A 13,239-nucleotide genomic window follows, 5' to 3' on the forward strand; every position below is an offset into this window, starting at 1 on the left:
CCGGTAATTCTTGAGACCCGGAAATTGTTAATTTGTTCCAGGTTATTTATTTACAGATAATGGGTACCTAATGACCAACGAATTTCGACATGGCTTATCTCCTGTCTTGGGATCAACCCACAAGGTTATATCACAGACTCCCAACAGCAGATACTAAGATATTTTTGCATTCTAAGAACACAACAAGTCTGTCGTACGGATCACGCAACGCAGTTTATAAGCTTGAAACTTGTTTACCTCGTGTTGATTAGAACGTGGCAACGACGTGAGAACATGTGAAATCGACGAGTTAGGTCGGTAAGGTAGAACATGTGACAATGACAGTGAAAAATCACAGTCGGCAACCTTTGAGGTTAGGTCATGTGAGACGCCAATATCGTTCCTTGGCATAGACTTTGCGAATACTGAATCAGAATCAGTAGATTAACTAACTTGCTGACGATCAGAGTGTAGCTGCGCTCATGATTATTCATACGGCAAGCTAGAATATCTTTGTTCCACTCTACTGATACTATAAGTACGTATAGTTTCTACTAGAGTTACAATTCAGTCACGCCTGTTTAGGATTTGAAATTCATAGCGGCCCACTGATGATATCGGAGTATCGGACACTAGCATCATGACCTCATTGACATCTATTCCTACCGTGTCGCGAATATCAAACCGTGTCATTCGCATCCTCGGCTGCAATCCAGGCCCAATGACGTTGCAGGGGACTAACACGTACCTCGTTGGTACAGGACCAAGGTGATTACATCGTGTAAAAATTTTCCGTTGAAATGATCTTCCTGGAGAATTAATGATGATATTAGTTTCTAATAAAACATTTATTGGGAGCTTTATATACTTTAAAACTTCAATTTACACAGATTTAGGTGCATGAAAAAACAAAATGTAAGACTTTGTTCATTTCTTCAAGTTACTGATGAGGTATTTCAAATGGTTTCGAACAAAATTCGTGAAGTTGAAGTCAAGCACTTGTCCTCAAAAGAGAAATGTAGCTTTAAGGAAGAAAAAGAAGTGTTGACTGAAGATGTCAAAATGACTTTGGAAGTGTTCAGTTTGCAAAATATCATCACATTTTCCCTTACTATCCCTTATTAATCTACAGAGAAACCTTAAGTTGCGAAATAACATTGAGAAAAAAAAATATATCGCGTTATATTGAGAGGGTGCTATAGTGAGTCTTTACAGACAGAGTAAAATATGACTTATTTTGACTATGCCTACACTTACACATCACTGACTCAAAAAAGCTAGTGATACCGCCATTCTACGTATAATGCCGAATGCGAATATCTGAAAAGAGTTTTATTTTACGTAACAATAATGTATTCCTGTAATTCAATTACCACTTATTGCAGTTACACATTTCCTCTATTTATTTTTATTTCCACGTTATTCTCGCATGAAATCCACTTTTTTTTATATATTCCTGTTCGGCATTGCATGCACAATGGTGCCATCAGTAGCTTTACTGCGTTAGTGATGTGTAAGCTTACGTAATAGTCAAAATAAGTAATATTACACTCGGTCGGTAAAGACAGACTATAGCACCCTCTTAACGTTACAAACTTCAACCTCATTAAAATTCTCATTTTTCCTAAAGCTTACGTTGCATTAAGGTGGCTGGAAGTCCTTTTTTTATCATCTGAGTACCGGTGATCTTGTAAAACTATCGGGTCTTGAATAAGGAATAAGGAATAATGGTGAAAATCCTTCAGCAATGAAACAAAGAGATCATAATATTTGAGATTATACAATCAGAGTTTCCAGTTGCAGCAATTAAATTCACAAAGTTATATCTATTTTATCAACAAAAATCGTTTCATTTCAAGACATTTGAAAATGGCTAAATCAGAGTTAAATTTAATTTTAAACGATTTTGTAGTAGTGTGCAAATATTAGAAGAGTTCCATAGAATTTTCTAATTTTGCATTGAAAGAATTCAGACATGCAGAATCTGAACATGACTTTGAGTCACATCATTCAGATACAATAAAAAGAATGACATTACCATTGACTTCACGAAATTATTTGAATGTAGGTATATCAAATATGAAGTTGCAAATAATTAGCTCTTCGGCAATTTTGTGAAAAAAGTGGCCAGAAACACCATTTGTGGACAATTAAACAAAGTTGTCTATTTTTTTTATTTAACTCCTATGTTACTCATCCTTATTAATACTTCTCAATCCTTAACTCATTGTCAAAATTTGACTTCGAGCAAGATTTGAGGCAAAAGTTTTTCAATATTCAGTACACTTTCCAGATTGAAAATTAGTTGAATAAGCACCTCTGTACCGTTTGTCGCCATAACCCCAGTTTAAATGTAATGAATTCAATAATTAAACTATGGCCACAACTGGTACCTAGGTGACCAAAACCGGTTACGTCTACTACAATATGAGACACCCATTAATAAATGATTGAAAAAACGTAATATTAAAGACGGATTCTGATCGATGCGGGTGACAAAACAACGTCGACCGAGTACACGAAGCACTTGACCGAGGTGCTTAGGAGCGAAAACGCGACATTGGAACACCTTTTGTTGACTCACTGGCACCATGATCACATCGGTGGTGTGTCGGCGGTGAAAGCCTTGGTGGAATCCAGAGTAACCGAACCAAACAAGTCGGAAAAATCGGGAATTTCAAAGAGTGATCGACTCAGGGTGTCGAAGTTACCCAGGGCACCAGATGACCTTGAAAATATCAGCGACGACGAACGTTCATTGAAATGGGAGACCATGGAGAACGGGCAATCGTTTCGGACGGAAGGGGCAACTTTGACAGTGAAATGGACTCCAGGACACACGACGGATCATGCATGCCTGAAACTCGAAGAAGAGAACGCGATCTTCAGCGGCGACTGCATTCTGGGCGAGGGAACGGCCGTCTTCGAGGACCTCCGCGACTATATGGCCTCACTATCCGAGATCCTTGATATTTCTCCAAATATCATTTATCCAGGACACGGACCGGTCATCGAGGATCCTGTGCCTCGAATAAAGTTCTATATCGCTCATAGGCAGCAGAGGGAAAAGGAAATCCTTGATGTCCTCTACAAGCACGCCACCGACACACCGATGTCGGAAATTGACGTAGTCAGACATGTTTATAAAGTAGGTATCATGACTATCATGTAACTGATAATGTTTCGTACTATCGAGGGCTTGGCCATTCGGGAATTCGAACGTTCATATGACTTCAAGTCTTAGATGTGAATTGCAGACTTAATGAAGTCGAAAGACTTTGTTTGAATTCGAAAGGTTTCAGAAAGCTTTAAATAAATATCAAATGAGTTCAAGTAACTTCAAGAAATCAACAGACTTGAATTGAATTCAAATAACTTTACAAAACGTCCATTGGCTTCGAATGAATTCAAAAGACTACAATTGCGTCGGAAAGACTTCGTGTTACCAATACTTCGATTGAGCTGAAATGATCTTAAATAACTTGACGTGACTTCAAGTATGGTCAAACCCTTTGTTACTGTGAACACAGTCGAGAAACAATATTTATATTTGCAGGATACACCCGAGAACCTCTGGATTGCAGCTGCTGAGAACGTTAACCATCATCTGAAGAAGCTTCTGAAGGAGCGGAAGGTCTGCGGTGGAACTGGAGCCTGGCTCAAATGCGTTTGAATATATGTAGCAAGAAAAATACACTACTGGTTTACACTAGATTTGCGGAAGGATATTGTAAAATGTCAACACAAGCAGTCCAGCACAAAAACATGGTTCAAAATATACATATGATTACAGAAAATATTCACTTACTTTAAATTCCATAACCTTTTTTCCCCATATCTTAAATTCGGCCAAAGTGTCGAAGCAGATTTAACCTTCAACTTCACAGAGAGGGAAAGAGTGAGAAAGAGAAAGGGAATACTAAACTGATATTATCTCAGTAATTGAGATGATAAGTTAAATGCGTAACGCTTGCGTGAGTCGATGGGTAAATCTGTTTCAAAACCTTTATGTGTATAAGGTAAAGAAATTTGGAAGGGGGTGAAAATTTTGGACAGGAAATTATGGTTGTGAACCATTACTTATCAGATTAGTTTTGTGTATTACAACAAATTGACATAATAATTATATGCTTGTATGACAGATATAAAATATATATATTTATATATATGTATGTATTTATGTATGTATTTTTTATAAACGTTACGTCAAGATCATTAGTAGATATAAAGATGTGTATATATGCACACACACACACACATTTTAAATGTATGAGTCGTGTGTAGGCATATATCATGGCGCGTGTATAAAATCTGTTTTCTACTGCATAAGAATTAACATATATATGTACATATATACACAAATACATATATATCCTAATTCTGCAGGCGAGTATTCAGTTTCTTGACCATTGGCGTGAAACTCTGTTTTGTTCAAACAAAGTAGCGCGAGAAAGGGATATTTGGTTTTCGATGATTACGTTAGACTTTTCGCCAAGTTTAGTTACGCTATGTGATTCATAATAAGCCCATTTCAACCAAATTTCAATTAAAAATATCATTTACACCTGCTTTGAATGACTGTGAGCAATACATAGTACATATCTATTCAATGTGTGTGTATTTGATCATTACTGCAGTATTTATGCACGGTGTCATATGCGAATGGTTAGTGGTCATCATTTTTTTCCTCTCTTTTGATCCTCAAACTTTTCCGCCTCATCAACAGTTATTTTTATACTCTTAAAGTCAATTTCTTACCACACATAATACTAAATATATGTGTGTGTTTGTGGGTGTGTGTATATATATACACACATATATAATCTCTTTGTCACACTATTCATCTAGTATATATATTTTCTTGCTTCCTTTTTTTTACTCCATATATATAATAACATTAACAAAATCACATAATTTTCTCATATCGTCACTAATCAACAACATAATCATATAATTATTATTATTATTATTATTATTATTATTATTATTATTATTATTATTATTATTGAACAATTAAACGATAAAACTTATTACACTTACATAACACAAGAGATGTATGTAGAGATATACAACAACAAAAATGATCCATTATATCAAATGAAATCAAGTCAAGAGTAAATTACTATAAACAATTCATAGAATTATAATTTTTTTTTTTTTTTAGGTACAATTGGCAAAAGAACGACATCTTGCAATATTAAAATTCTTCCATAAGACCACAACCGGTAATTCTATTCCAAAATTACTACCACGCAGATCAAAATTGTTCGATTTTTTCATCCGTCTTAACTGCGAAGCTAGGTCACTGAAGTTGTTGAAAAATAATCTTAAGGATAAACAAAATTGCCATCATTTGATCGAAATTATTTACATAAAATTTAAATCTTGTTAAATATTTTACTTACAATTATATATCTATTCATTGTATTTTTGTTTATTTGAAGAAAAAAACATGATAATAACCACATATTCTTCATATTTCTAATTTGTAAAAATGAAGACACTGAAGTTATAAATAATCGTTAGACCCTGTGTTTCTTGTTTATATCTATATTGGGTGTCAAAGTATTATTTAGCAAGTTTCTATCCAATTCACGCGAGAAACTTACATTTTTATATTAGATACTGGGAAGATTGAAATTTATTTTTTCAAGTGCGGTCAAATTGAGTAATAGTAAAATGAAGTGATTCAGACCGAGCGTGAATTCACGAGATTAAAAAACCAGTAAAAGGGTGAATTATTTTAAAAATAAGGCGTTTCGTTGTAGGTTTACTTTATCGTGTCCACGATAAACGAATTAAAAGCAAATATTAGAAAAAAAAAAAAATAAATAAAACATTTTTAGAATAGAATTACCCCATAATCGAATCGCGTACGCATAGAGTTTTGGAGTCTAACATGCTGTGCAGTCAAATCTAAAATATACTTGTTATTACTATTGTTGTTATTATCATTATTGTTAATATTACTATTATTATTATCTGCCCCATTATGGTTTCGACATAAAACATATAGGTAGGTTATATATATACGTGTGAAATCTCTTAGCAGAAGAGGAGGACGCAGCCCTGGCACTGAGGAAATACACAAATTACGATACGAAAATAAAAATAAAAATAGTAAAAATCATTGAAATATTGATAAAATCTTTACTACAGGTTAAAACGAACTGCGTTCATGCAGGGTGTCTACTCAAGTCAGAACCCGAAATTCCCTGAGGTTTCCAGGTTTTTCCAGGCAATTTTTCAACTTTCACACATGTATCGGAGAGATGATTTTTCATTCAATGTTAGTCGGTATGGAGAATTTTATTTTTATTTTTGTATGTATGCGTTGAAAATTTAGAAAAAAGATTTGTATTTGTCGAAAAAATTCCCCAAGATATTCCAAAATTTCCTGAGAATTTCAAGGTATTCCGGGTGAAAAAAATCCCTGAGAATTGAAGGAGTTGCAGGTTCTTCCAAGTAGTAGACACCCTGTCATCATATATTACAATAATAACAAAATTTAATTGTCGCGCCCGTTGCGCCCGTCTCACTTAACAGTAATAGGTTTCTTTCCTTCATCGTCAATTGAATTTATCAGCGTAAATGGGATATGTTCCCGTGTACACATATATACACCCAGCTCAAAAATCGTTTAGTTAAGAATTTGAAAAGAAAATTTATTTTTTTCTTATCTTCTTTCTATAAACTTTCATCGATCTAATTTTGATTGATCGAAAAACAAGATAAGTCAAATAAATAAACACGCGTAGTTTACTTGCAAGGCACTTTTGTTTTATCCCAAATTAAAAAAATTATAAGGATCTGAAACAAAGATTTAAAAAATCTTTAATCCAATTTAAGTGGTATATGAGAACCCGGATTTGACGGCTTTCGATTCAAGCGACAGTCCACCAGTAAAAAGTCGAGTGAGAAGGGAAAATGATGGAAAAAGATGATTAATGAATGCATGAAAGGAATTGAAAATTTTCCTCAATTTTTGTTCATTAATTCATTTCCCATTCCCATTTTCTAAATTTTTTTTCTTTTTTTGGAAAGCTGACTTTTTTTACACAAAAGACTTGGTATTTGGAAAATTTTTATAATACCAAAAAAACACAAAAAAAAATAATAAAGGCAGCATTGAATAACTCTAACTCGAAATACTCGATACAATAACTTGGAAAGTGAAAGGGAAAAATATCTGAAAAGATTTGGAATACTGTTGGTCGATAAGCACTTTCAGCTCAAAAATTGCGAGAAGATCGGAGGGGGTGAGGCCGGATCCGACGTCTATAATTGGTGGACTTGCTCGTGTATATTGTGAATCGCGGTACCGAGTGTGTCGAACATTAATAAAACAATAACATTCCTTAGTTGCTTTTTTCTTCTCTTCTATATGTACACATTCTGAGTAAATAATTGTTAACGGTTAGTCTCAGTTGTTTTTACTTCATATACCATTGAAAATTGAGGTGTTTGAGTATTCACAAGACTTCATCGCATTTTTTCGTGAAACATCGATTCGGTGCAAAATGTTTTGCGATATGATCGATCACCCGTCTCACAGATAAATAAATAGATGAAAAATCTGTATATTTATTCTGACAACATCACGATCATTTTATAAACAAACTCCAAATCGATTCGAAGTTTCAAAAGAAAATTATCCCGATTCTCATAAATGCTCAAAACACCGTAAACGTTTCACGAATTTGGGAGGATGTATTTATAATGTGTATATATATATATATTTTTATTTTTCTTCATTCATTCAAGTAATCCAATTTAGCACCCATATCGACGTCGATACTACATGAGAAATCCTCCTTGCGGATCAAAACAGCTGGGATTAATATAGCTGAGAAGGTCATGCTCAGACATGGAAGTCAATTCCTGCGGCAACATGCCTGCGGCATCTTCAGGTTTCCTAGCTGGCGGTCCAGCGTTGCTGGGATTAACAGCCCCGCTGGCACTTACAGGCACGCTGACACCTTGGCCAGGATTGCCAACCGGCGATGCCGTCTTGTTGGTGACCTGTTCAACCATGGCGCCTTGTCCATTCGGAGACTTGGGCAGAATCCCCTCCATGGCGGTGTTCATCAATTGTGCACTCTGCGTCGCGACACTGTTAAGAATATTCTTTGTGGCGATGATCGCGTGCGCTGTTGTCGTGGTTATTGGACGGTTATTTATTATGTCCTGCGTCGCGTTAGTTATCACTGAATTTATCGCCTGCTCTGCAGCCGTCGTCAGTCGTTGCTGGCTTGGCTCCTGCGCTGCTCCACTGGCCAGGGCTGAACTTGCCTCAGCAACAAAACCTGCCGGTTGGCTCAGCATCGATCCTATGTCTTGCTGAACCGCATGCTGCATCGCCTGCGCCGCCTGTGCCTGCTGCACCGCCTGCTGAACCGCTTGAACTTGCTGGACCACTTCATGGGTCGCCTGCTGAACCGCTTGCTGGACAACCTCCTGCGTAGCCTGTTGGACCGCTTGCTGGATCGCCGGAACTGCCTGTTCCTGCTGGACTGCCTGCACTTGCTGGACCGCGTGCTGGACCACCTGCGCGTGTTGAACAACTTGCTGAACCACTTGCTGTTGCGCCTGTTGAACTGCCTGAACTGCCTGCTGGTGAGCATGCGCCACAACCTGCTCTACTTGCTGCTGAGCTTGCGCCATCACTTGCTCAACCTGGACTTGCTGCATCGCAGCCGCATCCTGCTGTGCAAGAACCTGCATCTGCTGGATGTGTTCAGCTGCCGACGGAATCGGCTCGCTTGGTACCTGTTGTTTGAACCGTTTAGATTATTCGATTTTCCTCAGGACTGGATAAGGTGCTCAACTAGGAGCAGCATGAAATTTTCATTGTGTTACATCTTTCGTTGCAGACGGTAGAGGACTAAATATAATTGCAAAACTAGGATTTGAAAGTTTCAAATTTCTATTTTATAACAAGAAAACAGAAATTCCAGAATCACGAATCAACTCGTCTGCGTCCATTTGAGTGGAGCACGATTACAGGTAAACGGTATATTAGAAACGCAAGAAGTAAGGCATTTTGGAATCATCAATGTACCCTTGAAACTTCGTGGAATAGATTTTTGATAAACCAGAAAGCCGAAATAAGAAACGGATTTAGTTTTAACACGGTCGTACGGGTAAAGTTGCATGTTTGTCATTATTAGGTCGGTACACCTGGTATCACGTGAATCGACTACTTAACTTTACACACTTTTTCATGTTTTTCCTAGGCATACCTACCCTGAACAGTAACGAAAAAAAATGATTAGCATTATAAAAAAAAATACCTGCAGTGAATGATGAATTGTGGTAACGCAAGTAGCCGAAGCGGTGGTACCAGCAGCAGTGTCGATTGGCGGTTCCTGCATGGGAGGCAGAAGCGCAGTGGCAATAGTAGTTAGAAGATTTTCCTCAGGCGATTTCTCAGGGGTTCCGTTATTCGCAGGAACAGCGACGTTCACAGGTGTCATGGGCTGTCCAGAGATAGTTGTCGCAGGCATGAGTGCCTCGAGTATCATCGCCTTAACAGGAATAGGCGGACTATTTCTCGGTTGCGGGGATCCAGATATAACGTCGTGCTGCTGCTGTCGATGGATCGCCTCAGCAACTGGAGAAACATGCCCGATCAGATTCACCGTTGATGTTTCAGAGCCCGTAACTGGTGAGCCAAGCTGATGGGTCTCGGCTGCAGAATTGACCAACGCGTCGAGTTTCACAGTCGCTTGTGTCGGAGCAAGGATATTTGGAGGCTGCGAAGCCTGCTGTTGTTGTTGTCTGCCGGTTGATATTATCGACCCTCGCTGCTGGATGCTGGTCACAAAATCATCTTCCGCTCCACCTGTTTCTGGTTCCTTGTTCTGCGACGAGGAAGACTCGATGTGATTCAGATATTTCTCGATGCTGTGTCCACTTTGCGCGGGAAGACTTTGACCAGGAGCGGTCGCAGCGAACGTTGTCAAGGCAGAGAAATCCTGTTGCTGCTGTTTCATTCTTAGATCGACAACACTTGAACCTTGGACCCGTCCACTGGAGTTTCCGTCTCCGCTTCCGGGGGACAAAAGCCCTGTTGATTCCTTGTTGATGTGTCGCGGACTGAGGACTTTCACTTGAGGGGTGTCTTGCATCACGCTGAAAGGGTCTTGCGGGGCGAGAGCAAGCGGATGCTGGTTACGAATCATGTCTGCGACCCCGAGTAGATTGACTGTCGTCTCCTCAGAGGGACTCACAGCTGCTGAAACGTTGGCGCTGACGACGGACAGAAGCGAAGCTGGTGCGTCCCTCGAGCTTTCGCCACTCATTTGCAGGGGGCTCAACGCTGCTTGCTGGTTGGACGCTGTGCTGCTCGGCAATCCCTGCATGCTGTTTTCGCTAATCATGCTGCTCTGGCTGTTGTCGTCGAGGATCTCGGTTTTCAGGTTGTCGGGGAGTATCAACTGAAGATTGGAAGACGAGCGTCTGCTCAATATCGGATTTGCGATCAGCGAAGGTGGTGGCATCATTACATCCGTGCACGAACTCTGAGACTGTGAAGCCCACATCATTACGGGTGTTACTGTCGAACTCGATGATGGAGGTGACTGGCAGCTTTCGCTTTTCAACACTTCTTGCTGCTGTTGTTGTTGTTGTTGTTGTTGTTGTTGTTGTTGTTGTTGTTGCGATTGTTGCGGCTGGGATTGAGGCTGCGACGGCTGCTGTTCCATGGCCGATACGAAACTTGACGTGCTTGCCACCACTGGTGAAAGTAGCGCTGAGAATTCATTTGGATATTGATTATCGTTTTGTTAAATACCAGTATGCGAATTTTCCATCTTTAATATTTTTAAAAAATCAATCACTTGAGAAATTGGTGCTCTCTATTTTTCTTTTTTTCATCTTTTTTCACACTCCAAAATCAGTAAAACAATGAGTTACAAAGAAAATGAAATTGAGAAAGTTCGGAATCAACTGATTAAATTAATCATTTCGTAAAACAATGAAATTTCGTTTTGGAGCTACGTAGACAATTTAATAGTCAAATACATTTCATGAAGATAAATCTACCGAATATTTGTGGGAACAGTTTCAGTTACCTAATTTGTTTGATCGGATCAATTGAAATTTTCATATTCCAACTGATTTCGATTTCACAATTGTAAAAAACATTCCGCCTTAACACATCAAAAGAAGTACATATTTCTGTTGGAAGATTTTTTTATTCTCTCTATGTGCACTGGCAAATTAAAAATTGATCAGCGCATCAACTTTTACAACGATTCTTTAACGATTAGCAGTACATTCAGTTCCTCGATCGCGTAAAACTTGTATGAAAGTCGGTCCAAAGGTTTTGACAAAAGTCTGAATTTCTGCAGCAAACCCATATTAATAATTATTGCACTTACAGTTCGTAGAAATGCTTGTGAGAGAAACAACCGCTGTGGACGAAGTCAGAGTGGCTTCGGCTGAAGTGGTGGTTAAAGCGGGTGAAACCGATTCTATTTTTCCAACAGATGGTTCAGGGGCGGCAGAGGCGGCGGTGTAAAGAAAAGCGTGAGGCTCGCTAGTCTTTCCCGATGAAACCGCGTAGAGTTTCACGCTGACCGACTCGCTGGGTTCGAGATCTTGTCGTCTGTACGGAGGTACTACGCAGACCAGATGCGTCTGCTGAAGAAATTCCTTGTCGGGAAGCACGGCACATTCCCAGTGCGGTTCCATACCGCTCGACAGATCCTCATTGTCCAGCTGAAACACGATCCGTGTATCCTTCAGGAAGTTCTTTCCCAGTACGAACAGTTCCAGCCCTCCGGTGCATGGACATGACGTAAGGGATTTTTTGCTGATTTCTGGTATGCCTGGCGGTTGAGCTAAGAAAGTAGAGAAAGTGGTGGAAATTAATCACTGAAATTCTTCACAATTTATCTGCCTTTAAATTTTCCTGTAAATTCCAACTTCACTGAGTCGCCACTCAACTTGGTTTTTAAAGTTGTCTGACTTTAGAGATTGATTTGAACACAATATTTCGTGGAATTTCCAGGAACAATTGCAAGTATTTTTCAAATTTTCTTAATTCTTCTATACCGAGCGAAACTCGATGACATTCACCGGATTCTCAAGTGTTCCAGAAAAGTAGCCACGATTTATAAATATTTTCGACTACATGTTTGCCGAAAATTTCAAATTTTTCTTCTGTTTCTGAATGCTAGGTTTCATTGTCAATGAGTGAATATACCGTGTGTCCATGGGGAAAGTGCGCACCTTATGCTCGTGCGTCAATTCGTTCAAAACTATTTTGCCAAAAAGTACTTGAAATTTTTCGATGTACTACTTCTTTATGCAAGAAAATGGATAAATTACTGACAGATATTTCAGTTATTATAATTATTACCGATATCACAGATTTGTTCATGAGTTTAGAAAAAGTTTTCAAACAAACACTGTCTCATACAGATATTATGAATACTTCTATAACGACTGTTCAAGCACAATGCTGGGTTCTGAGAAACATGACTGATTCAAAATACTGAAAAAGATTCGTTACTTTCTGGTTTAAAAAAACAACAAAACAAACAGAATTTATAGAATTCGTAAGTTGTTGTTGTTTTTGATAAATTTTTTTTATTCTCCGGACAAAAACAATCCTTTATTTTGATTTTATACAGACGACTATATGTCTTATTGAATTTTCACTTTTCGACAAATAAATGCACGAAGCTGTTCATAGATTCTTCTTATTCATTTGAATATAGTGAAAAAGATAAATAAACAACAAACCTCCATAGCTTGTCACTTCTGGTATGTTTGATAAATCAATGAATAATCACCCCCAAACAGTAGGATGAAACCCAGAAAGTCGCGTTACCTTTAAAAGACGTTTTTTTTTTTTGTTTTTTGAAAGAGTATGAAACAGAAACTGAAAAGCATGTAAACTATTTGACCAAAGATCTTTATTACATTCATCTAATCAATAAGTGGTCACTCGTATTATTAGTTTTTTCAAAAAAGAAATGGATACCAATCTTCAGTTTTCTCATCGTGTTCTGATCGGATATTTAATACTAATTTCCTTTCAACATTTTTTTGACAAGAAATGATCTAATTTTTTTATTGGAAAAATATATGAAGCTTCTGCTGGCAGCCAGAGTTAGCAGCCAGATGCAATCGACTTGTTACAAAAAAGATAATTTGATAGGGTTTGACGCCTGATGAGAGTTTCTAAATGTATTAGCTACTTTTCGCGGAGTTTGAACGGAACTTCGATCACTGAGTTTCACTGCGGTT

At 38.1% G+C, this 13,239-nt stretch overlaps 2 protein-coding genes across 5 annotated transcripts in view; one reads left to right on the plus strand and one right to left on the minus strand.

The window, feature by feature from the left end:
- Nucleotides 1-306: 306 nt before the first annotated feature.
- Nucleotides 307-3,776, plus strand: LOC124411810 (endoribonuclease LACTB2). 2 transcript variants are annotated; one of them, XM_046891265.1, is made up of 4 exons: nucleotides 307-477; nucleotides 568-747; nucleotides 2,452-3,127; nucleotides 3,536-3,776. In XM_046891265.1, the coding sequence occupies exons 2-4, from the start codon at nucleotides 620-622 to the stop codon at nucleotides 3,650-3,652; spliced, it is 921 nt and encodes a 306-aa protein (XP_046747221.1). In that variant the 5' UTR covers nucleotides 307-477; nucleotides 568-619; the 3' UTR covers nucleotides 3,653-3,776. The 2 variants fall into 2 exon arrangements, with proteins under 2 accessions (XP_046747221.1, XP_046747222.1); XM_046891266.1 differs by having other exon boundaries at nucleotides 307-476; nucleotides 563-747.
- A 3,932-nt stretch (nucleotides 3,777-7,708) lies between these two features.
- Nucleotides 7,709-13,239, minus strand: part of LOC124411808 (nuclear factor of activated T-cells 5) — a 60,141-nt gene continuing 54,610 nt past the window's right edge. For all 3 annotated transcript variants that reach the window (XM_046891258.1, XM_046891260.1, XM_046891257.1), the window contains exons 5-7: nucleotides 11,364-11,825; nucleotides 9,273-10,732; nucleotides 7,709-8,748 (exon numbers count right to left, since the gene is read on the minus strand). In XM_046891258.1, the coding sequence (XP_046747214.1) occupies nucleotides 7,777-8,748; nucleotides 9,273-10,732; nucleotides 11,364-11,825 (2,894 nt within the window). In that variant the 3' untranslated portion in view covers nucleotides 7,709-7,776. The remainder of the gene's footprint in view (nucleotides 8,749-9,272; nucleotides 10,733-11,363; nucleotides 11,826-13,239) is intronic.

The sequence above is a fragment of the Diprion similis genome, chromosome 10 (genome assembly GCF_021155765.1).
Source record: "Diprion similis isolate iyDipSimi1 chromosome 10, iyDipSimi1.1, whole genome shotgun sequence".
NCBI classification, from domain to species: Eukaryota; Metazoa; Arthropoda; class Insecta; order Hymenoptera; family Diprionidae; genus Diprion; species Diprion similis.

Coding starts and splice junctions, on each gene's coding strand:
- LOC124411810 (XM_046891265.1), top strand. CDS start 620: ATGACCTCATTGACATCTATTCCTACCGTGTCGCGAATATCAAACCGT. Junction 748..2,451: donor CTCGTTGGTACAGGACCAAG/GTGATTACATCG, acceptor GTAATATTAAAG/ACGGATTCTGATCGATGCGG. Junction 3,128..3,535: donor TAGTCAGACATGTTTATAAA/GTAGGTATCATG, acceptor TTATATTTGCAG/GATACACCCGAGAACCTCTG.